The sequence below is a fragment of the Giraffa tippelskirchi genome, chromosome 5, assembly GCF_054371585.1.
Source record: "Giraffa tippelskirchi isolate mGirTip1 chromosome 5, T2T-mGirTip1v1.2.pri, whole genome shotgun sequence".
NCBI lineage: Eukaryota > Metazoa > Chordata > Mammalia > Artiodactyla > Giraffidae > Giraffa > Giraffa tippelskirchi.
The window spans coordinates 169538743-169563343 of record NC_137279.1 but is presented as its reverse complement, the minus strand read 5'-3'; the positions used below and the strand labels follow the sequence as shown (position 1 = coordinate 169563343).

Genomic DNA, 24601 nt, shown 5'->3' with positions numbered 1-24601 from the left:
GAACCTCCCTCCCACCTCCCTCCCCATCCAATCCCTCAGGGTCATCCCAGTGCACCAGCCCTGAGCACCCTGTTTCATGCATCAAACCTGGACTGGCAATCTATTTCACATATGATAATATACATGTTTCAATGCTGTTCTCTCAAATCATCCCACCCTCGCCTTCTCCCACAGAGTCCAAAAGACTGTTCTTTACATCCGTGTCTCTTTCGCTGTCTCACATATAGGGTCATCGTTACCATCTTTCTAAATTCCATGTATATGCGTTCATATACTGTATTGGTCTTTTTCTTTCTGACTTACTTCACTTTGTATAATAGGCTCCAGTTTCATCCACCTCATTAGAACTGATTCAAATGCATTCTTTTTAATGGCTGAGTAATATTCCATTGTGTATATGTAGCATAGCTTTCTTATCCATTCATCTGCCGATGGACATCTAGGTTGCTTCCATGTTCAGGCTATTGTAAACAGTGCTGTGAGGAACATTGAAGGTACACGTGTCTCTTTCAATTCTGGTTACCTCAGTGTGCATGCCCAGCAGTGGGATTGCTGGGTCCTATGGCAGTTCTATTTCCAGTTTTTTAAGGACTCTCCATACTGTTCTCCATAGTGGCTGTCCTAGTGTGCATTCCCACCAACAGTGTAAGAGGGTTCCCTTTTCTCCACATCCTCTCCAGCATTTATTGTTTGTAGAGTTTGTGATAGCAGCCATTCTGACTGAAGTGAGATGGTACCTCATTGTGGTTTTGATTTGCATTTCTCTGTTAATGAGTGATGTTGAGCATCTTTTCATCTGTTATCCATCTGTATGTCTTCTTTGGAGAAATGTCTGTTTAGTTCTTTGGCCCATGTTTTGATTGGGTTGTTTATTTCTCTGGAATTGAGCTGCATGAGCTGCTTGTATATTTTTGAGATTAATTGTTTGTCAGTTGCTTCTTTTGTTATTATTTTCTCCCATTCTGAAGGCTGTCTTTTCACCTCGCTTATAGTTTCCTTTGTTGTGCAAAAGCTTTTAAGTTTAATTAGGTCACATTTGTTTATTTTTGCTTTTATTTGCATTACTCTGGGAGGTGGGTCATAGAGGATCCTGCTGTGATTTATGGTGTTTTGCCTATGTTTTCCTCTAGGAGTTTTATAGTTTCTGGTCTTACATTTAGATCTTTGATCCATTTTGAGTTTATTTTTGTGTATGTTGTTAGAAAGTGTTCTAGTTTCATTCTTTTACAAGTGGTTGACCAGTTTTCCCACCACCACTTGTTAAAGAGATTGTCTTTTCTCCACTGTATATTTTTGCCTCCTTTTTCAATGATAAGGTGTCCATAGGTGCATGGATTTATCTATGGGATTTCCATTTTGTTCCATTGATCTATATTTCTGTCTTTGTGCCAGTACTATACTGTCTTGATGACTGTAGCTTTGTAGTATAGTCTGAAGTCACGCAGGTTGATTCCTCCAGTTCCATTCTTCTTTCTCAAGATTGCTTTGGCTATTAGAGGTTTTTTTGTATTTCCATACAAATTATGAAATTATTTGTTCTAGTTCTCTGAAAAATACCATTGGTTGCTTGATAGGGATTGCATTGAATCTATAGTTTGCTTTGGGTAGTATACTCATTTTCACTATATTGATTCTTCTGATCCATGAACATGGTATATTTCTCCATCTATTGGTGTCATCTTTGATTTCTTTCATCAATGTTTTATAGTTTTCTATATATAGGTCTTTTGTTTCTTTAGGTAGATTTATTCCTATTTTATTTTTTTCATTGCAATGATGATGGAATTGTTTCCTTAATTTCTCTTTCTGTTTTCTCATTGTTAGTGTATAGGAATGCAAGGGATTTCTGCGTGTTAATTTTATATCCTGTAACTTTACTGTATTGATTGGTTAGCTCTAGTAATTTTCTGGTGAGTCTTTAGGGTTCTCTATGTAGAGGATCATGTCATCTGCAAACAGTGAGAGTTTTACTTCTTCTTTTCCAATCTGGATTCCTTTTATTTGTTTTTCTTCTCTGATTGCTGTGGCTAAAATTTCCAAAACTATGTTGAATAGTAGTGGTGAGAGTGGGCATCCTTGTCTTGTTCCTGACTTTAAGGGAAATGCTTTCAATGGGTTTATCATATATGGCTTTTATTATGTTGCGTTATGTTCCTTCTATGCCTGCTTTCTGAAGGGTTTTTATCGTAAATGGATGTTGAATTTTGTCAAAGGCTTTCTCTGCATCTATAGAGATAATGATATAGTTTTATCTTTCAATTTGTCAATGTGGTGTATCACATTGATTGATTTGCAAATATTGAAGAATCCTTGCATCCCTGGGATAAAGCCCACTTGGTCATGATGTGTGATCTTTTCAACATGTTGTTGGATTCTCTTTGCTAGAATTTTGTTAAGGATTTTTGCATCTATGTTCATCAGTGATATTGGCCTGTAGTTTTCTTTTTTTGTGGCATCTTTGTCTGATTTTGGTATTAGGGTGATGTTGACCTCATAGAATGAGTTTGTAAGTTTACCTTCCTCTGCAATTTTCTGGAAGAGTTTGAGTAGGATAGGTGTTAGTTCAGTTCAGTTCAGTTCAGTCGCTCAATCGTGTCCGACTCTTTGCGACCAATGAATTGCAGCACGCCAGGCCTCCCTGTCCATCACCAACTCCTGGAGTCCACCCAAAACCATGTCCATCGAGTCGGTGATGCCATCCAACCATCTCATCCTCTGTCGTTCCCTTCTTCTCCCGCCCCCAATCCTACCCAGCATTAGGGTCTTTTCCAATGAGTCAACCCTTCGCATGAGGTGGCCAAAGTATTGGAGTTTCAGCTTCAACATCAGACCTTCCAATGAACACCCAGGACTGATCTCTTTTAGGATGGATTGATTGGATCTCCTTGCAGTCCAAGGGAATCTCAAGAGTCTTCTCCAACACCACAGTTCAAAAGCATCAATTCTACGGCGCTCAGCTTTCTTCACCGTCCAACTCTCACATCCATACATGACCACTGGAAAAACCATAGCCTTGACTAGACGGACTTTTGTTGGCAAAGTAATGTCTCTGCTTTTAAATATGCTCTCTAGGTTGGCCATAACCTTCCTTCCAAGGAGTAAGCGTCTTTTAATTTCATGGCTGCAGTCACCATCAGCAGTGATTCTGGAGCCCAACAAAATCAAGTCTGACACTGTTTCCACTGTTTCCCCATCTATTTCCCATGAAGTGATGGGACCAGATGCCATGATCTTAGTTTTCTGAACGTTGAGCTTTAAGCCAACTTTTTCACTCTCCTCTTTCACCTTCATCAAGAGGCTCTTTAGTTCTTCTTCCCTTTCTGCCATAGGGGTGGTGTCATCTGCATATCTGAGGTTATTGATATTTCTCCCGGCAATCTTGATTCCAGCTTGTGCTTCTTCCAGCCCAGCGTTTCTCATGATGTACTCTGCATAGAAGTTAAATAAGCAGGGTGACAATATACAGCCTTGACGTACTCCTTTTCCTATTTGGAACCAGTCTGTTGTTCCATGTCCAGTTCTAACTGTTGCTTCCTGACCTGCATACAGGTTTCTCAAGAGACAGGTCAGATGGTCTGGTATTCCCATCTCTTTCAGAATTTTCCACAGTTTATTGTGATCCACACAGTCAAAGGCTTTGGCATAGTCAATAAAGCAGAAATAGATGTTTTTCTGGAACTCTCTTGCTTTTTCGATGATCCAGCGGATGTTGGCAATTTGATCTCTGGTTCCTCTGCTTTTTCTAAATCCAGCTCGAACACCTGGAAGTTCACGGTTCACGTATTATTGAAGCCTGGCTTGGAGAATTTTGAGCATTACTTTGCTAGCATGTGAGATGAGTGCAGTTGTGGTGTAGTTTGAGCATTCTTTGGCATTGCCTTTATTTGGGATTGGAACAAAAACTGACTTTTTCCAGTCCTGTGGCCACTGCTGAGTTTTCCAAATTTGCTGGCATATTGAGTGCAGCACTTTCACAGCATCATCTTTCAGGATTTGAAATAGCTCAACTGGAATTCTGTCACCTCCACTAGCTTTGCTCATAGTTATGCTTCCTGACGCCTACTTGTCTTCGCATTCCCGGATGTCTGGCTCTAGGTGAGTGATCACATCATTGTGATTATCTGGATCATGAAGATCTTTTTTGTACAGTTCTTCTATGTATTCTTGCCACCTCTTCTTAATATCTTCTGCTTCTTTTAGGTCCATACCATTTCTGTCCTTTAGTGTGCCCATCTTTGCATGATATGTTCCCTTCGTGTCACTAATTTTTTAAAAGGTATCTCTAGTCTTTCCCATTCTATTGTTTACCTCTATTTCTTTGCATTGATCACTGAGGAAGGTTTTCTTATCTCTCTGTACTATTCTTTGGAACGCTGCATTCAAATATGTGTGTCTTTGTTTTTCTCCTTTGCCTGTTGCTTCTCTTCTTTTCATAGCTATTTGTAAGGCCCCCTCAGACAACAAAGTTGCCTTTTTGCATTTCTTTTTCTGGGGAATGGTCTTGATCCCTGCCTCCTGTACAGTGTCATGAACCTTCGTTCATAGTTCTTCAGGCACTCTGTCTATCAGATCTAATCCTTTGGGTCTATTTGTCACTTCCACTGTATAATCGTAAGGGATTTGATTTAGGTCATACCTGAATGGTCTACTGGTTTATATATTTATATATACAGCAATATATAAGAATGCCCATTTTGTCATTCCCTAGTTTGGGTAGAATTTTAATACATCTAGGACCTTACTCTATGGTTCTCATACCAAGAGTATCAGCATTACCTGGGAACCTGTTAGAAATGCAGAATCTCAGACCCCACCCCAGACCTATTGAGTTAGAATCTATATTTTAACAAGTTCCCCCAGGTAATACATAGGCACATGAAAGTCTGAAAAGCAGTTTCAGATATAATTTATATGGTATTCAGTCGCTCAGTTTTCTCCAACTCTTTGCAACCCCATCGACTGTAGCCCACCAGGCTCCTCTCTCCATGGAAATCTCCAGACAAGAATACTGGAGTGGGTTGCCATTTCCTTCTCCAGGGGATCTTCTCCACCCAGGGATCAAACCCGCGACTCCTGCATTAGCAGATGGGTTCTTTATCACTGAGCCACCAAGGAAGCCCGTGTGTAGGCATGAGCATAGTATAGTCCAGAACTTGATTCCAGAACTTCTTAGATTAAACTGCAGGCCCATGTGGGAAAATTGACTTGATCCTAGATTCAGGCAAGGTAAGTCAGGAGCCTATACTGACATTTGTATTAATAAAAGGTGAAAATGACCAAAAAGTAAAGCAGATTCCAAAAAAAGTGCTTATGCGTTATCCTATCTATATGTATATTCCATATGTGTGTGTGTGTGTGTGTGTGTGTGTGTGTATCTCCTAATCAAGCCTTTTTGGCAAACAGGACAATGAAGATTAGCACAGAGTACCAACACCGTTCCCCTGTAACACAAGACAGTGTTGTCTATCTTCACCCACTGCGTACCAAACACTTTATGCATTAGCTCATCATTTAGTAGTCTAAGTAAAAACTGAATCAGATCGCTTATGGAATGGTTTACAATAGATACTCCTAAACCCTACTGCCCGATAATCTGTTTTAGTGGTCTGATATTATGTCTAAGAAACAGCATTTTTAATAAACACACTGGGTGATTCTGATGCCCTAAGTTTGAGAACTACTACACCACTACACTTTCCAGAACATATCTGAAATGTATTGTTTGATCAGATGTTTTATTGGCTTCAAAATAGTCACATTTTTATAAAAGCTTTCAGCCAGAATTTACTTTTTTGTTGTTATTAGTTAATAGAATGAGTAGGTCTAGGAATTGTATTTACTTTTTTTGTCATTACTAGTTCTAACCAAGTGAATCTAAGTGAGAATAGAAAGAAATAATCCTGTTGAACTCTATTTCACCCTTCATTCCCTATCCTGGAGACTGCCTTCTTGAGCCAATTCACATTCTTTTCAGATGATACCTCAACACATTTTCTTTCCTGTCAATATACTTTGGTGAGATAAATTCATATCATGGAAAAAATATGATTCTATCAAAATTTTATTATGATGTTAACATATATTATCACCTAAGCATATATCAACAATTATTTAAAAACTATTAATTTTTAAAATACAAATAATATTTTTTATGTAGGAGGAGCAAAGAAAAAAGGAAACAGCATGTAAAAAAGGTACTTTTTCTCAAGTTTATTAGAATAAATCATAATCAACTTTTAGTAATTCACATTTTAAAGAATCAAGAGGCTATCTTAAATATATACTAAATATCTAAATATTTTTAAAATCATGAAAACTGAAGGGAAATATCTATTTATTAGTATATGAATGAGCATTTTTTTAGAAAACAAAATTTGCAGTGTCCTATCTTAAAATGTGAAATTTTAATTTTTGTCCCTTATTTATACCCAAAGGTATCAGAGTCAATTTCATAGAGACATGATGGAGAGTCAAAAGACATGAGCATTTTATAACCCTTTAGATATTGACTTAGTACCTCAAAGCCTTACTCTCCTACATAATTTTAGAAATGCTAAATTTAGAATGTAATAAGATATTTAAAACAACTTTAGAATTAATGTTACATATTCACATCAAAATTATGTAAAATATCATAAAAGATGTTTTAGGATATTTTGTAAATGTGACATTTTCTAAAACTTTACATTTTTATTTGCAACTGTACAGCATAAATAATGTAATGAGAGAAGCATGGGACTTACAGTAACACAGATCTAGAACGAAGTCCGTTTGTATCTGATTTTGGTGACTCATTTCTCTAAGTCTCAGTCTCAGTAATATCTTTTCTGAAGTATGGCTGATAACTACTTTGAGTAATAATTGAGACGATAAATGAGATCTGGAAGTATATCAAACTGCTGTGTAAATTCTAAGGCATTATATATGAATGTTGAGTTAGTTGTTACTTTAATTGGTATAAAGCCAGTTTGATCCCATGGTGGACAAACATTTTGTAATTTAGCTGCTTTGACCCCATGAACTGTAGGCTTCCAGGCTCTGTCCATGGAATTCTCCAGGCAAGAATATTGAAGTGGATAGCCATTCCCTTCTCCAGGGGATCTTCCTCACCCAGGGATCGAACCCAGGTCTCCCATATTGCAGGAAGATTCTTTACCATCTGAGCCACAGGGAAGCCCCAATTTATCTGCTTAAGGAGACATTTAAAAATTTTTTTTGTTTTACTTTTCTTTTATTGAAAGATAATTGCTTTATAGAATTTTGTTGTTTTCTGTCAAACCTCAACATGAATCAGCCATAGGTATACTTATATCCCCTCGCTTTTAAACCTTCCTCCCATCTTCCTCCCCATCCCACCCCTCTAGTTGATACAGAGCCTCTGTTTGAGTTTCCTGAGCCAAAATTTATTTTTTAAATAAGACAATATTTAGCCCTAAATAGTTAAACAATCTGCCATCTCTGATTTTAAGGGACATTCCAGAACTGAGCTTTCTAGCCTGTTTAGAATCTTCTCCTGTTAAGACAGGTTGATTTTATTTAGAATAGATTTTTCTACTCTGGTTTATCATGAAAATATTGTTGATTCCCCATTATATATTTAACATTGTGTAGATGTTAATAGCAACTTGGAATTTTCACTGTTGCATTATTCTGTTCCTAAAAACCCTAAAAAGAGTTTGAATTTTAGAAAGTAACATTATCCTTATATTAAGATTTGGCTCATGAATATGTAATATTCATAGTAAATCTGTTTTTTTTTTTTTTTTACAGCAAACAATGGTTATTCTAAAGATGATTTCTGCCTTGCAACGAAAAAAGTCATTTGTGACCCCTCAGAGTCTAGCTCGGCAACAAATCCCAGCAGTGTTACCTTAAGCTTATCAACATTACCATCTGATTTTTATTACAGCCAAAGTATAGAAATAGCTGATGACTGGTATTCTGATGATTCTCTAATGAAAAAGAGCCCTCCAGTGCCTTTTCTAGGGGAACCTCTAATGGAGAAAGTATTTTCATACTTGACAACCATTCCAGTAGAACAATGTACTGAAAATGTACTAAATATGACACTTTGTGATGATCAAAAAGATGATAACCTTAAGGAAATATTTACCCGAAGAAATACAGAGGTTGAAATACAAAACCTTCAACATAATACTGAATGACTTTTTTCTTTTGAAATTTTGTGTACACTGAAATCATGTAAAGTTAAAACTGAATTTCCAGCTTCTGAGTCTCTTAACATGTCCATGCTAATATTACGTCTCTTGTTCGTTACCATAGAGTGGTCCTACTTCTCTTTCCAATTATATGTAGAAACAAAATTATAGGAAGAAGTAGAGTGATATCGTAAACATTAAGTTTAACTCCTTGTATTTCATCAAAGGATATAATAAATAATACAAATGTATTTTAACACACAGGAGAAATACTTTAAGAAATCCTTAGCACAAATACATTTTAAGTAAAACATTTGCAGCGTTTCTTTATACTTCTGACATTTTCAGTTTTATTTCAGTGTGGGTAAGACTGGGCAGAATACTTCTATCAGCTATTCTGGTTTTTAAATACATAAATCACTTACCATTTAAATCTTACTATGCCATGATTTTCATAAGCAATATAACTTTGTTCCTCTAGGGGAGCCTGAAACACTGAAGAATACAGAAAATAATTTTCTTTGCCCTCTCCTATGTCTGTTTCTCAGAATGACCCTCTGACCCTTACCCCACTGTGATGAAGATATAAGCAGTTATCTTCATAAGCACCTGACTCAAGCTAGGATGAACCAGAATTTCTCTCTAGTCTGAGAAACCCTTGGTCAAATTTCAATTTATGACTCCAAGGGATTTTTGACACCTACCCCGTAATTAATCTTTTTTTCTTTCTTTCGCATAAATACTCTTCATGTAATTAGCCCCTGTTTTTCTTTCTCTTGGGAAAAACAATGAAATATATCATTACTTTTTGTGCTTAAAACACTCATACTGGGACTTGTGCATATCTTCCCAAGAGATAAATCATGTCTGTTACAATAAATGAAAATAAACTTGTCTCAAATATGGTAGTAGCATTATACAGACCCATCAGTTCTCTCCTAGAGAGGATATTAAAAAAGATTAGAACACCTCTCTTTATAAACATCTGGTCATTTCTGTTTTTTAGATTGTGAGAATATCTCTCTATATCCATTCCTAAATCAAAATAAGCCATTTCAGTTCAAGGTTTGTAAAGAATGGTAAAAAAAAATTGGTCTCTATTTCTTGGTTTTCTACCAACTTCTATCTTACTGCCTATCCCAGAGAAGAAAGTCATCTCTAATTTTGGTAAGATTCTAAAAATTCCCTAGAAATTTGGGGTTAGAGACAACAGATTCTAGCCTTGTTTTGACTAATCTCTGGAATAGAGGAGACATAAATTGGGGAGCTATGGGTTGCCATGTCCTACTCTGTGGTTTAGGAAGAAAAGGACAGCAAATCTGCAGTAAGAGATCAGTGAAGTGTTTGCAAAGTGAAGAACAGAGATGAGAGATCAGAAGAATGTGATCCCTGGCTTTCTAACAGTGCTCCATTCCCTTATTCCAGCCCTTCTTGAGTCCTGCCCTTGGCTTAGTACGGCACCCTCATATCTTAATTATAAATTCCCCTTTTTGCTTAAGCTAGCAGATTTGATTTCTGTTACTAGCCACGATCACTAAGGCCTGTTTCTAACTGTTGTTTTTTTTTTTTTCTAGCTTTAGTGAGGTACCTTTATAATTCTTTAATAAATTATCCTTTTTGCATTAAGTAGAGTTTTGTTTCTGTTACTGTAACCAAAGCATCCTAACCAAATTCTTGTCATTACAAATGAGAAATAAAGAGGACTATACATTTAAAGCACTTATCACACTGTAATGATAGAAAAAACAGTTTATTTCTTCAGAACCTAATACATTTGCTTGCTAATTACAGTGTTACTTTGTATCATAGGTATATACCTTGTTCTCTTTGAAAAGTCTAATGAGCAGTACATATGAAATTACAGCATATCTTTTAAAGTAAAAGTGAAAGTTCCTCAGTCGTGTCCAACTCTTTGCAACCCTATGGAATATACAGTCCATGGAATTCTCCAGGCCAGAACCGTTCCCTTCTCCAGGTGATCTTCCCAACCCAGAGATCAAACCCAGGTCTCCTACATTACAGACCATCTGAGCCACCAGGGAAGCCCGCATATGTTTTAGGTCAGTGACAAAGGACAGTTTATTATTCATAGCAGTAGCCAAAGTATCATAATTTTTGCCTCATTTCTTGAGCCCCAGTTCCCACAAGGCAATGAAAAGGGGCCCAAATAATGACTACACAGTGGATTGCATAACAGGAAAGAACACTGAGTTAATACAAGCAAGTGTTTTATAATGAGCAATAAGCATACCTGCCCTTTGTACCATAGGAAGCCACAATATATTCTAAGAATGTTTTGCTACATATACATTGGTGAAAAGAGTTTGGTGCTCTGTGTGTCAGCTCACAGGCATGCAGAAATACAAGAGATCTGTAATTAACACTGCCATAGGGTATTGTTACAGTTTATTTTTAAATCACAAATACCTGGAAACCAACACAGATTAGCTTAGGAAAAATATTTTTATTTGTAAATAGAATTAAAATAATGGTTAAGCAACTAAATGCAGAAAGCACAAGAACATCTCTTGGGTCTCAAGAACAGATGGAACAGCCTCAAAGTCCATCAAGACTGTTTCTGTTTATACCAGTCAAATTTTGATGAGGGGAAAATGAACCACTATCATGTATGAGAAAGGGGATTTTTAAGAGCTATATCTTAAATAATTGTAGAAGAAGCTGGGGAAGTGAAGGTTTAGGAGAGAAGTTGGAGGATCAGAGAAGCCACCAGTTACATCATCTGAGAAGCCACCTTGTCCAGCTGCCACAGGGAGCCTGCGGAAGGGAGAAGGAAGGCTTGTGAGAATGTCTCTGAGGAAGATGTGCCTCTGAGTAGCAACTGCCTTGACAGTATTTTGTCAACCATCTGGTGGTGACCCTGGGGCCATTGTTTGTCAACAGGATCAACAGTTAGGAAGAAAAGCTGTAGGCTGGGGGAATGAACTGAAAACACAGCAGAGGAGAGTGAGGACAATTTGGAGCCCACTGTCCTCTCTGCTGATACCACATGTAAACATGATGGCCTTCACAGAATAATGGCTTCTGCTTGAAGTCTGCCTTCCAAATAGTGCACAGATTACTTTCTTGGCCAACTGTAACCCAGAATCATACAGGGGAAAGTATACAGGGAAACATAATTCTAGCGTAAAGAGTTATCAGTATAAACTATCTCAGTCCACTCATCAATTTGGCATTCATTTGCTAGAGTCCCAAAGAGTTGGACACAACTGAAGCAATTTCACATGCACGCACACATGCACACACACCATAACAATATTTAAAACTTCTGCATAAAGAAGTAGCAATTGTCTTCTCATGTTCCATGATGAGATGATGCAAGATACCCCCTATAACAAACAATGCACCTAGACTCTCCCCAGTGGAGGATACAGAGTCCCACATGTCACTTTGTCCATTTTTGAGTGATGTTTCTCTTTTAGTGAGACAGATCCCCATTGAAATTCTATAACCTAAATAATGAAATATAAGGTTAGCCACTATTCACGTGTGTTCTTATGGGAATAAGATAGAGGAAGAAAAGAAAAAGAACTGGTATATATTCATTTCAAGGTAGGAATGAAATGCCTGTAACTACTGCCATCATTTTTGTAATTTGTCACATAGTTATTGCTGAGACAATATAAAATATTTGCCACTGGATTACCAGGAGTAATAGAAAAGTCACTCTTTTTTACACCCTTTCTCTCTTGGACCTGAGAATCCTGGCCAAGAGATAGAGAGATCTCACCATATCTTGGTATGGAACACATCTGTCTGGGCCATGAAAAGTGTTGCCACTAAAACTAGGTCTTCAAAAAGTCCCCTCCCCAACCCCCATACCATTCTATCAGATTCATGCTTTGGGTAAAAGGGAAAATGGTAAGAAAAGTTAATCCCATGAGCACAACCCTACTGACACACCTCATTTAATGTTAAGTAAAATTGTTTTCTGGTCAGAAGCAGTCTTTTCAGATACCATGATGGTGAATCAGGTACCCTGAAGTCCAGGGATAGTGGTAATGGAAGAAGCTCTGTGGTCTGGAAAGGCAAATCCATATCCAAAGTGAAATTCTAGTGAGAACACAGGTAATAATTTTCTCATGGTAGAAGTAGTCTGATGTAATCAACCTGTTACCAGATGGCTGATACATGCTCCTCCCAGGAAATAGGGAACCAGTGTTAGTCTCTGCTTTTTGCAAGTGGGGCTCTCAGAAGTGGCTGTAGTCATGTCAGCCTAAGTGAGTGGAAGTCCATGTTCCTAAACCCATAAGTAACTTTCATCCCTTTCAACATGGCCGTTTTCTCCATGAGTCTATTGGGCAAGGAAGGGTAGCTGTTGGAAGAGGCTGACTGACATCCATGGAACAGATCGTCTTGTCCACTTGATTATTAGCATCTTTTGATATTGCCCTTTGGGGAGCATTTACAAGGGCCTCCAATTTATCTTCACATTTTGTGCCCATTCAGGGAAATTTACCTACAAGTATCTTCCTTGACTCCTTATCGGTGATTTTCCAATTGTACTCCTTACAAGTTCCCAGCCATCCCCCAGATTATTAGCCACTGCCAATGAGTCTGTGAAAATCTATGCATCTGAATGTATAATTCTTCCAGTCTATAAAAATAGGTCAGTGCTCAGAGTTATGCCTACTGAGACTGTCTTTGACTCGACAGAGTCATACATGAGCAGGGCTGTGGTACTCCAACTCTGCATTTTTAGCTGATGCTGGCACATCATGCAGAAGTATCTGTGAACCAGGGTCAAATATTTCCCTCCTCAGTCAACTGGTGACAAGTAACTCCACTTGATCTCATAGATACAAGTTGAGAGACCACGTAACAGGAATCAGAACCACAAGAATATTAACCGTCTCCTCATACAATTTCTTTGTGCCTTCAGAATCTACTCATATTCAGTTTTACATGTCTTAATGCCATTTTAGATCTATCACAGATCTGTATGCCTAACTTTATTAGTAAACCAGACAACATCCAGTTCATGGTGAGCAGCTCAGTTCACCAGGTCAAGGTAGCTTGGTGGCCATGGTCACATATTAACTCTCTACTAGTCTAATGGCAAGCTAGGTGTTGTTTCCAAAAGGCAAATAATTATTGGCAGGTGATAACATAGCTTTGTTTGGAATCCTATGAACTCTGATTAACCTTATTTGCCTGCTGAAGTCCCCATACAGCTTCCTATCTGATAGATGCTTCAAATAGCATAGATCTGCTGGGCCATATGGCCCAAGGGGCAGAACAACTAACTTGGTAACCTGGACCTTTTGCAGAGCCTTCTATTTTGGGCAATACTCAGAACTGGAACTCTTTCAAGTTAACTCAGTGAGTCAGAGTAGCACATCCAAATGAGGTTTGTGTTGCCTCCGGTATCCATTGTACCTCTTAGTGCTTGGAGAAGTCAGATGCAGCAACTATTTTTCCAACTTGAAGCATCTTGTCCATTTCCATCTGGACATGCTCCAGACCACTGGATGCTTAGAATTTACTGAGGCAACAAGCCCTTGTATTTTGTGGAATTTATTCCCACCTTCTGACTTGCATATATTTTATCAAATTATCTAGAATAGTTACTAATTCTTGTTCACCATGGACAATCAGCATGATACCACAAATATCCTGTGGTGTCCATTCATGTGTAACAAAGAAGATCAAGACCAATTTGGGCTAGATTATGACAGAGGGTTAGAAAAATAATATAACCCTTGGGTGGAACAGTGAGGGTATAGTGCTGATCCTTCCAAATGAAATAAAACTGCATCTTGTGGTTCATACTAACAGACATAAAGGTTGGGGAGTATTTGCCAGAGGAATAGCAGATACAAGGGAAGGTGTTGATTTTTTTCCAGCAATGAAGCAACACAGGAACAGCAGCTTTAATTAGAGGTCTACCTGAATAAATCATTTGGAACAATCCTCTTTCATCTTCTAGAAGCTATTTGTCTTCTGCACAGGCCAGAGAAGCAAGCTGAAAGAAGATAAGAATCACCATCCCTGCATCCTTCAAGCAACATCAATCTTTCTCATCTTTCTATGGTTTTGCTTTTGGTTTCTTATTTTGGTAGGGAGAAACACTTACAGTGTTTTTGGTTTTTGCTACCATAATAACTCTCATTCCATAGGTTAGACAGCCTACATGGAGATTTTGTCATTTGTTAAGTATGTCTATTTCAATTATGCTTTCTTCAACTGGAGAGAAAATCATGGATTGGATTTGGAATTCACTGGACCTGTTGAGACGGACCCAAACCATAACTATATTAGTGACCTGACCTCCATAAACCCCTATTTGACTAGTGAACTACTGTGACATTTTAAAACTCCAGTAATTAGTATCAATTCACAACTGTTGTCTCCATTTAAAAAATCTGGTTATTTTCCTTAGCCCAGTGCACCATCACACTGGCAAATGGTTGTACTTATTTGGGGGGAAGCCTAGGAGGAAGATTTACAGTGTGAATTTTCAGCAGAGCAGCAGGGTCCTTCCTCAAAACCGTCTTTTATCTGAAGGGCTCTGGGTCTGAGAAAAAGCTTAAATCTGGGATGTAGTTGAGGAACCACAACTCTGTATTGTAGAGATTCAAGCTATTGATCTAGCTAGAGCTTTTTCTCTCATTCAAATCAAGTTAGCTTTTATAGGTTAAATCTGTCTGCACTGTGGTAGACAATAGCTGAAGTGTCTGCTTGGCTCTTTCAGCTCTTGTTTTGCCCCTGGACACCTTGGATTATCAACTATGTAACAATTCAATAGTAAGCCATGGCAGAGGACCGAAGAGACATTTTCCCAAAGACATACAGATGGCCAACAAGCACATGGAAAGTTGCTCAGCATCAGTAATCATCAGAGAAATTCAAATCAAAACCACAATGAGTTGTTACATCACAGCTATTAGAATGGTTGTCATCAAGACAAACATAATCAATGTTAGCAAGGATGTGTAGAAAAAGGAACACTTGTGCACTGTTGGAGGGAATGTAAATGGGTGCAGCCATTATGGAAAACAGTATGGAGATTCCTCAAAGAATTTAAAATAGAACTACCATATGGTCCAGCAATTCTGGATCATATCCAAAGGAAATGAAAAGCTATCTCAAAGAGGCATTTGTATCTTCATGTTCATTGTAGCATTAATTACAATAGCTAAGACACAGAAACAAGTTTCATCAGTAGATGAATGGATAAGGAAAATGTGGTAAATATAGACAACGGAATAGTGTATAGGACTAGATAGTGAACATTTTGCCATTTGTGACATTGATGGACTTGATGGGCATCATGCTAAGAGAAATCAGAGAAAAACAAATATTGTATAGTCTCACTTATATATGGAATTTCAAAAAACAAAACTCAAAGAAACAGAGGACAGATGAGTGGTTGCCAGGGGTAGAGATGGTCAAAAGGTACAAATTTCCATTTATAAGATAAATAAGTTCTGGGATATAATATACACCATGGTGTTTTTAGTTAACAATACTGTATTACACAGGAGAAGACTCTTGAGAGTCCCTTGGACTGCAAGGAGATCCAACCAGTCCATCCTAAAGGAGATCAGTCCTGGATGTTCATTGGAAGGACTGATGTTGAAGCTGAAACTCCAATACTCTGGCCACCTGATGCAAAGAGCTGAATCATTGGAAAAGACCCTAATGCTGGGAAGGATTAGGGGCAGGAGGAGAAGGGGACGACAGAGGATGAGATGGCTGGATGGCATCACTGACTCGATGGACATGGGTTTGGGTGGACTTAGGGAGTTGGTGATGGACAGGGAGGCCTGGCGTGCTGCAGTTCATGGGGTCGCAAAGAGTCGGACACGACTGAGTGACTGAACTAAAGAGAATAAAGTTCTCATCACAAGAAAAAAATTGCAACACTTTGGTGATGAACATTAATTATACTTGTGGCAACCATTCTGCAATATATATATGTATATATATGTGTATGAAATCATTATGTTGTATACCTTAAGCTAATATTGTCAATTACATCTCAATAAAACTGGGAAATTTTTAAATAAATAAAAATAAATTTAAAAAAATATTGAGCCCTGAATTGCAGGGGCATTTATATGCAGATTTGGTGATCCACATCCATTTTAGGAGTCACCAATAGATGAAGGTACTTTTGTGGAAGTCCAGGAATCCAGTGTATAAGTTCCAAAATACCACCAAAGAAAAATCTGAGAATAAATATTTTGAAAATGGTAAGATAAAGAGTTTCACTTTGCTCAAGGTGGCAGGGCTTGGTATCAGGAGAACCCCACAGCCTGTGATTTTGCCCACAGAAGAAGAGAACATATGAGTGAGTACCTGTTTCTCCCGGCTGTGCAGGATGCTGACCAAGAGATGCTTTCCTTTCTCATCCAACTCAGTTTACTGAAGTAATCTGCAAGGCTGTGCGATTGGGAGAGGCTGGGAGCACAGGGACACAGTTGTGTCCCTTTGATGTACTTATATCAAAGGGACACAACTAACAGCTTCACTCTTCTTCCTACCAGCTGATCTGTGGATTCTATCAAAAAGGCCAATCATGAGACACTGGGAATGCCTTACCCTACCTGGATCATGAGACCTCTCAACTCTCTGTGCATCTCCGCCATACCTACAACCTCCCCAGGCTGGCTCCCAGCATGAGCTTCTATGGACAGTGAGAGCTAGCCCTTGCAGATGGCTAGTAAACAAGCACAGAAAGTCATCCCAACTCTGTGGGACTGGGGAAAGGTTCATAAACTTCAGTGTTTCAGGGTAGTGCTAAGGGGAGGAAGGCAGGGGTCTCTCAGCACCCAGTCTGTCTTTGCAGGATTAAGAAAAGGCATACAATTTTGAGAATTCCCCCTTAACAGGAAGCGCAAAGTATAAACTGGGCATATCCATAGAAAAAGTCTTTAAAAGCCTCAGAATTTCTTAGCTGTACTAACAGATGGAGGTACTCTCTCCTGAAGTCAGTCAGTAAATAATGGAAGAGATGACTTCTTCAAATGTGAAGACAGCAATGCAAGACTTTAAGAAATAATAAAAAAAAAAAATCAAAGAAATATTATACCATCAAAGGAACACAATAATTTTCTAGTAGCCAATCCCAAAGAAATGGAGATCAACAAATTGCCTGGCAAAGAATTCAAAATTCTTATTAGTATTACTTTTGGCCACACTGCATGGCATGTGGAAACCTAATTACCAACCAGGGATCAAACTTGTGCCCCCTGCAGTGGAACCACAGTCTTAACCACTGGACTGCCAGGAAGGTCCCTCAAAATAATTGTTTTAAAGAAACAGTGAGCTGCAAGAGAAGACAGACAATGAAATCAGGAAAACAGTGCGTGAAAAAGGTTCAACAAGGAAAATAAATTATTTTTTAATATTCTGCAGCTAAAGGTACAATGAATAAAATAAAAATTGTGATAGAATGAACAATATACATAATCAAGCAGAAGAAAAAAATCTGTGAATTCAAACAGAAGTCATTTGAAATTATCCATCCATCATCACAGGAATATATAGTTTATTCCAGCTATCTAATTTTATACCTCAAGGAACTAGAAAAAAAGAACAAACTAAGGTCAAATTTAGCAGAAGAAAGAAAATAACAAGGATCAGAGAAGAAAAAGAGTACAGACCAAAAAAAAAGGAAAAAAAATCAATGAAAAATCAATGAGCTGTTTTTAAGAAAAAACAAAATTGACAAGCTTTCAGTCTGACTAAGGAAAAAGAGATTCAAACAAATCAGAAATGAAAGAGAAGACATTACAATTGATACTGCAGAAATACAAAGGACCATAAGAGACCACTATGAACAGTTATATGCCAATAAATTGGACAACCTAACAGAAACAGATAAATTCCTAGAAAGATAACCTGCCAACACTGAATAGATTAAAATTGTGAATCACTATGTTGAACATCTGAAATTAATATAATAGTATTATAAATCAATTGTACCTCAATAAAAAAATTTTAAATAAAATAAAATTTTATTTAATTTTTAAGAAAGACTGACTCATGAAAAAATAGAAAGTATGAACAGACTTAAAACTGGTAAAAATACGAAGTTAGTAATCAAAAATCTCCCCAAAATAGAAAAGTCCAGGACCAGATGGTGTACCTGGTGAATTGTACCAACCATTTATAGAAGAATTAATACCAGTCCTTCTCAAACTCTTCCAAAAAATTTAAGTAGATGGAACACTTCAAAGCTCCACTTGCAAGGCCAGCATCACCTTATACCTAAGCCAGACAAGAACACTACAAGAAAACAAAATTACAGACCGACATCCCTGATGCACATAGATGCAAAAATTCTCAGCAAAGTATTAGCCAACCAAATTCAACAATACATTAAAATAATCATAAACCATAATCAAGTAGGATTTATTCTGGGGATGCAAAGATGTTTCAGTATTCACAAATCAGTAAATGTGATCCATCATATTAGCAAAATGAACACTAAAAATCATATGATCATCTCAATAGATGCAGCAAAAGCATTTGATAAAATTCAACATCCATTCATGATAAAAACTGTCATCAAAGTGAGTACTGACTGAATGTACCTCAACATAATAAAGGCTGTATATGACAAGTACACAGCTTATATCATACTCAGTGGTGAAAAACTGAAATGTTTTACTGTTAGATCAGGAATAACACAAAGATGCCCACTCTCGCCACTTTTATTTAACATAGGACTAGAAGTCCTGGTCAGAGAAATTAGGCAAAAAAAAAAAAAAAAAAATGATATTATATATAGAAAACCCTAAAAAACCAAAACAATTGTTAGAAATAATAGTTACCAAAAAAACTGTTAAAATAGACAGATTCAGTAAAGTTGCAAGATACAAAATAAACATGCGAAAATCACTTGCATTTTGATATGCTAACAATAAACTGCTTGAAAGAGACATTAAGAAAGCAGTCCTACTTACCGTCACATTAAAAACAATAAAATATTTAGGAATAAACATAATCAAGGAGGTGAAAGACTTGTACACTGCAAACTGTAAGCTACAGATGAAAAAAAACTGAACAAGACACAAATGGATTGAAAGAATATCAATAAAACATCCATACTCCACAAAATGATCTACAAATCCAATGCAATCTTTATCGAAATTCCAGTGGCATTTTTCACAGACACGGGAAAAAAAAAATCCAAAAATTTATATGGAGCCACTGCTGCTGCTGCTGCTGCTGCTAAGTCGCGTCAGTTGTGTCCGACTCTGTGTGACTCCATAGACGGCAGCCCACCAGGCTCCTCCATCCCTGGGATTCTCCAGGCAAGAATACTGGAGTGGGTTGCCATTTCCTCCTCCAGTGCATGAAAGTGAAAAGTGAAAGTGAAGTCGCTCAGTCATGTCCGACTCTTCGCGACACCATGGGCTGCAGCCTACCAGGCTCCTCCATCCATGGGGTTTCCCAGGCAAGAGTACTGGAGTGGGGTGCCATTGCCTTCTCCGTATGGAGCCACAGAAGATCCTAAATAGCCAAAGCAATCTTAGAAAAACAAAGCTGGAGGCATAATACTTCCTGATGTCAAACTATATTACAAAGCTATAATAATCAAACACTGTGGTACTGGCATAAAAACAAACACTTAGAACAATGGAATGAAATAGAGAAGCCACAAATAAATCATGCATATACAACTAATCTTTGACAAGGGGACAAAGAACACACAATGGGGAAAAGAGAGTCTCTTTAATAGTGTTAGGAAAACGGGATATTCACATGCAAAAGAATGAAACTGGACCTCTATCTTACGTCACTCACAAAGATTAAAAACTTAATGTAAGACTGGAAAATGTAAAAACTCCTAGAAGAAAACACAGGGGAAAAACTCCTTGATGTTGGTCTTGGCAATGGCATTCTATATTTGACACAAAAAGCACAAGCAACAAAAGTAAAAGTAAACAACTGAGACTATATCAATCTAAAAGGGTTTTGCACAGCAGAGGAAACTGTTGACAAAATGAAAAGGCAGCCTGTGGAATGGAAGAAGATTTTTGCAAACCACCTACGAAATAAAGAGATTAATGTCTAAAACATATAAGGAGCTCATATACCTCAATGCAAAACACAAAATACTCAAAATTTTAAAATTAGCAAAGGACCCGAATAGGCATTTTTCCAAATAAGACACAGAAATGGCCAATGGTACTACATGAAAAGATGCTCAGTATCTCTAATCATCAGGAAAATGCAAGTCAAAACCACAGTGAAATATTACCTCACTCCCATCAAAATGGCTTTTATCAAACAGAGAATACAAAACAAGTGTTGGTGAAGATATGGAGAGTAGAGAACCCTGTGCACCATTTGTGGAATGTAAATTATTTCAGCCATTATGTATGTAGTTTCCTCAAAAAATTGAAAACAGAATTTCCACATGTCCAACAAACTCAATTCTGAATATATATCTGAAAGTGAGTATCTTGAAGAGATATCTCACCTCCATGTTCACTGCAGCATTCCTTATAATAACCAAGCTATAGAAACAACATAAGTACCCATTGATGAATGAGTGGAGAAAGAAAATATGGTGTGTGTGTATATATACATATGTATATACACATATACATATACACATAATAATGGAATATTATTCAGCTACAAAAAATGAGAATATCTTGCCGTTTGCCACAACATGGATGACCCTGGTGGGCATTATGCTAAGTAAAATAAGCCAAGTAGAGAAAGCCAGTTTCTATGTAGTATCACTTATACATGGAATCTAAAGAAAAAAAAATGTCACATTTATAGAAAGAGAATAGAATTGCATTTGCCATGGATTGGGGAAATGGAGAGATGTTGGTCAAAGTGTACAGACTTTCAGCTATAAGATGAATAAGCTCTAAAGATCTAATGTACAGATAGTGACTATAGTTAATAATACTGTATTACATGCTGAAATTTTATAAGAGAGTGGATCTTAAGATTTCTCACCACACACACTCAAAAAAGTGTAGCTTTAAGGTGAAGGACATGTTGATTAAATTAATTGTGGTAAATATTTCACAGTGTGTTAACATATCAAATCGTCATGTATACCTTAACTATATACAATTTTATAGTAATAAAATTATACTCAATAATTATATTTGATAATAATATTCAATAATTATATTCTTATAATATATTCAATTATATTTGAATGATATATAATACATGCATATGACATATATAGTATATATAATATGTTCAGTTCAATACAGCTAGAAACAAAACATGTCCCAAAGTTGTTTCATTAAATTCTATGGCTTCAAGAAACTGTCAAATGCTCTTGAATATCATGATAATATCTTCATCAGCACCCCAGAGATTTAAAAAAATAAAAAGATAACATACTTGTGTTCTTTGAGGAAAACAATATTATCTGATGTGCTTGTTATTGTATTTTAAAATAGAGAAAATTACCATAAAATTATAATAAAAAGTCATATGTAAATTCCCAAAGTAAAAAAAATATTGATGTTTTCTCGGAAAAAAAAAAAGTGATTTGTTAGGTGGCATCCAGATGAGCCTCTAGTCTAGGCTTAGTAAGTAAAGCTCCACTCCTAAGGCATTCCTATTCTGAGAACTCCATGTGATGCCTCGTGTAACATGATGTCTCCCTACTCCGGCTTTGCACACAAAAATATTCCCAGCCCTCGGTGAATGTGGAAATTGTTTGGCCTACTGCTTCCTAACAGACCTTCCTCGGCCTCAGGTAGTTTTCCTCATTTGCTTTCACGAATTAGTGCTCACCCAAGGACACAGGGGGCACCCTCAGTAGATCTCCCAAGTTCTTTCTTTGTGCGTTCTGCCTGTCTAATTATAGCTGCCTTCACCTCCAAAAACTCCAGTATCTATTTCCTCAACTCCAGACCACCAGAATCTGAATTTCCCTTCTCTGCACTGCACTGTAGAAACTCCCTCCAGGGGGTAAGTTGAGGAAATCAAAGGATTGGCTTCTTTTATTTTCCAGTTCTCAGGATTCACAGCCCTTCAAGGCCTGTTCAATGTCTAAAACATGTTTCACTTAGTTTGTCTGGTTTTCTATTTATGTGGAAAGATAAATCTAGTCCGTTACTACCTCATAGCTAGAAGTGTAAGTTCCACCTAACTCTGGTTTTGCATTCCTCAAATCTATCTTCTTCCTTATAAAGTCAGAGTGATATTTTATAAATGCAAATCTAATATCATCTCTCCTCACATAAAGCCCCTCAATTGCTTCCACCTGACACTAATCCCGTCCTTAAACTCTAGGTTCCCGTCATCCCTAAGCAGTCCTGGAATTCATCAGGCTGTTTCATGAACCTATTCTTATTTTACTCCCCACTCCTTTAGCCTTTAAAAGATAGCTCTCTGTGGTCAGAGGGTAAAACTTCCAGTTACAAGAAGAATAAGTTTGGGATATCTATTGTACAGCATGGTGATTATAGTGAATAATATTGTATTATATACTTGAAATTGCTAAGAGAGATCTTCAGCATTCTTACCATAAAAAAGAAATATTAGTATGTGAGATGATACCGGTATTAGCTAATGCCATGGTAGTATTCTTTTTGCGATGTAGAAGTATACCACATCAGCATGTTTACACCTTAATATTACACAATGTAATACATCAATTATATCTCCATGGGGAAAAACAAGGACAGCTCTCTAAATTCTTTATGAGGACTTCTTTAACCACTCCTTTCATCTCAGTTCAGCTTAGCCACTCTTTCCTGTCCGACTCTTTGCGACCCCATGGACTGCAGCACACCAGGCTTCCCTGTCCATCACCATTTCCCCGAGTTTGCTCAAATTTATGTCCATCGAATCGGTGATGCCATCCAGCCTCTCATCCTCTGTCATCCCCTTCTCCTCCTGCCTTCAATCTTTCCCAGCATCAGGGTCTTTTCCAATGAGTCAGTTCTTCGCATCACGTGGCCAAAGTATTGGAGTTTCAGCTTCAGCATCAGTCCTTCCAATGAATATTCAGGACTGATTTCCTTTAAGATTGACTGGTTTGATCTCCTTGCAGTCCAAGGGACTCTCAGGAGATCTGGCACAGTCAATTCCTTCTTCATTTGTACTGACATTTTATCTAGCACTAAATTCAATTGTTGTTATTATTACTATCTGTTACTACTACCATCTGTTCATCACACACACATGCATTAAAATTAATTGTGGGCAGATGCTACAGAGAGGTGGAGGAGGAAATGGCAACCTACTCCAGTATTCTTGCCTGGAGACTCCCCATGGACAGAGGAGCCTGGCAGGTCGCAAAGAGTCAGATATGACAGAGAGGAATAGAGGAGTGAGACCCTGGCACCTGATATTCCTGGCCCTGTCTTCTACCTGTTGGGCTGGACTGGCCATCCCCAGGGGCTCTGCACTGCCACCAGACCCTGGATACCTGTGGGGTACACATATCCCCAGAGCTTGACCTAGGACGAGCAGAAGCTCAGTGTGGCCAGGCTGGACTCTATGCATCTCCATGGTCCTGGCCCACTGACCTAACCGCTCTGGCCAGAAATACCAGTTGTTGATGGTGGTCGGTGGGGGTGATTTGGGCAAGTTGACTCTCACCATCCAGTATTATTTTGTAATGGATTGTGAACCAACCATCCGCTTTGTGTATATGTGATAAATGACCCAGCTGGATATTCTGGTTACAATGGAACAAGAAGTCCTCAGCTATAACGGTTCCTAAGAACTGTTGAGGGTTTCCTATTGCTCTTTTCAGTCATGGGTAGAGGCAGTTTTGAAAGTATCTGTCAGTTTAAAGGATAGACTCTCAGAGTAAAGAATCACGATGAGTTCCAATGATTTTAATTGGCAATATATCAGACTTGGATCATCAAACTCAGGTAATATAGGAAGAACAGCAGTTGGCTCACAACTTACAGTAACACACCATGGAGGTATCAGCAAAGACTAGGCTGAATGTAGACAGATTAAAGGAAACACTAATGATGCTTCCAAAATTATCTGATAGGGACTTCCCTGGTGTGGGCTTCCCTGGTGGCTCAGATGGTAAAGGCTCCGCCTGCAGTGTGGGAGACCTGGGTTCGATCCCTGGATTGGGAAGATCCCCTGGAGAAGGAAATGGCTACCCACTCCAGTATTCTTGCCTGGAGAATTCCATGGACATAGGAGCCTGACAGGCTACAGTCCATGGGGGTCGCAAAGAGTTGGATGTGACTGAGTGTCTCACTTTACTTCACTTCCCTGGTGGTCCAATGGTTAAGAATCTGCCTTCCAATGCAGGGGGCGCAGGTTTGATCCCTGGTCAGGGAACTAAGATCCCACATTCTGCAGGGCAGCTAAGCCCACACCACAACAAGAGAGCCCACAAGTCACAACGAAAGATCCCATGTTCCACAACTAAGACCCAATGCAGCCAAATAAATAAATAAATTTTTTAAAATTATCTGATTCCATATAAAAAAATATACTCAAAC

General features: G+C 37.9%; 1 protein-coding gene across 7 annotated transcripts in view; it reads left to right on the top strand.

Annotated features, from left to right (window-relative positions):
• C5H1orf185 (chromosome 5 C1orf185 homolog) overlaps positions 1-9785 on the top strand; it is a 53270-nt gene extending 43485 nt beyond the window's left edge. For 6 of the 7 annotated variants that reach the window (XM_081485547.1, XM_081485548.1, XM_081485549.1 and 3 more), the window contains 2 exons: positions 6158-6194; positions 7771-9785. In XM_081485547.1, the coding sequence (XP_081341673.1) occupies positions 6158-6194; positions 7771-8165 (432 nt within the window). In that variant the 3' untranslated portion in view covers positions 8166-9785. The remainder of the gene's footprint in view (positions 1-6157; positions 6195-7770) is intronic. The other variant, XM_081485552.1, reaches the window with a different exon arrangement.
• The last annotated feature ends 14816 nt before the right edge of the window (positions 9786-24601 follow it).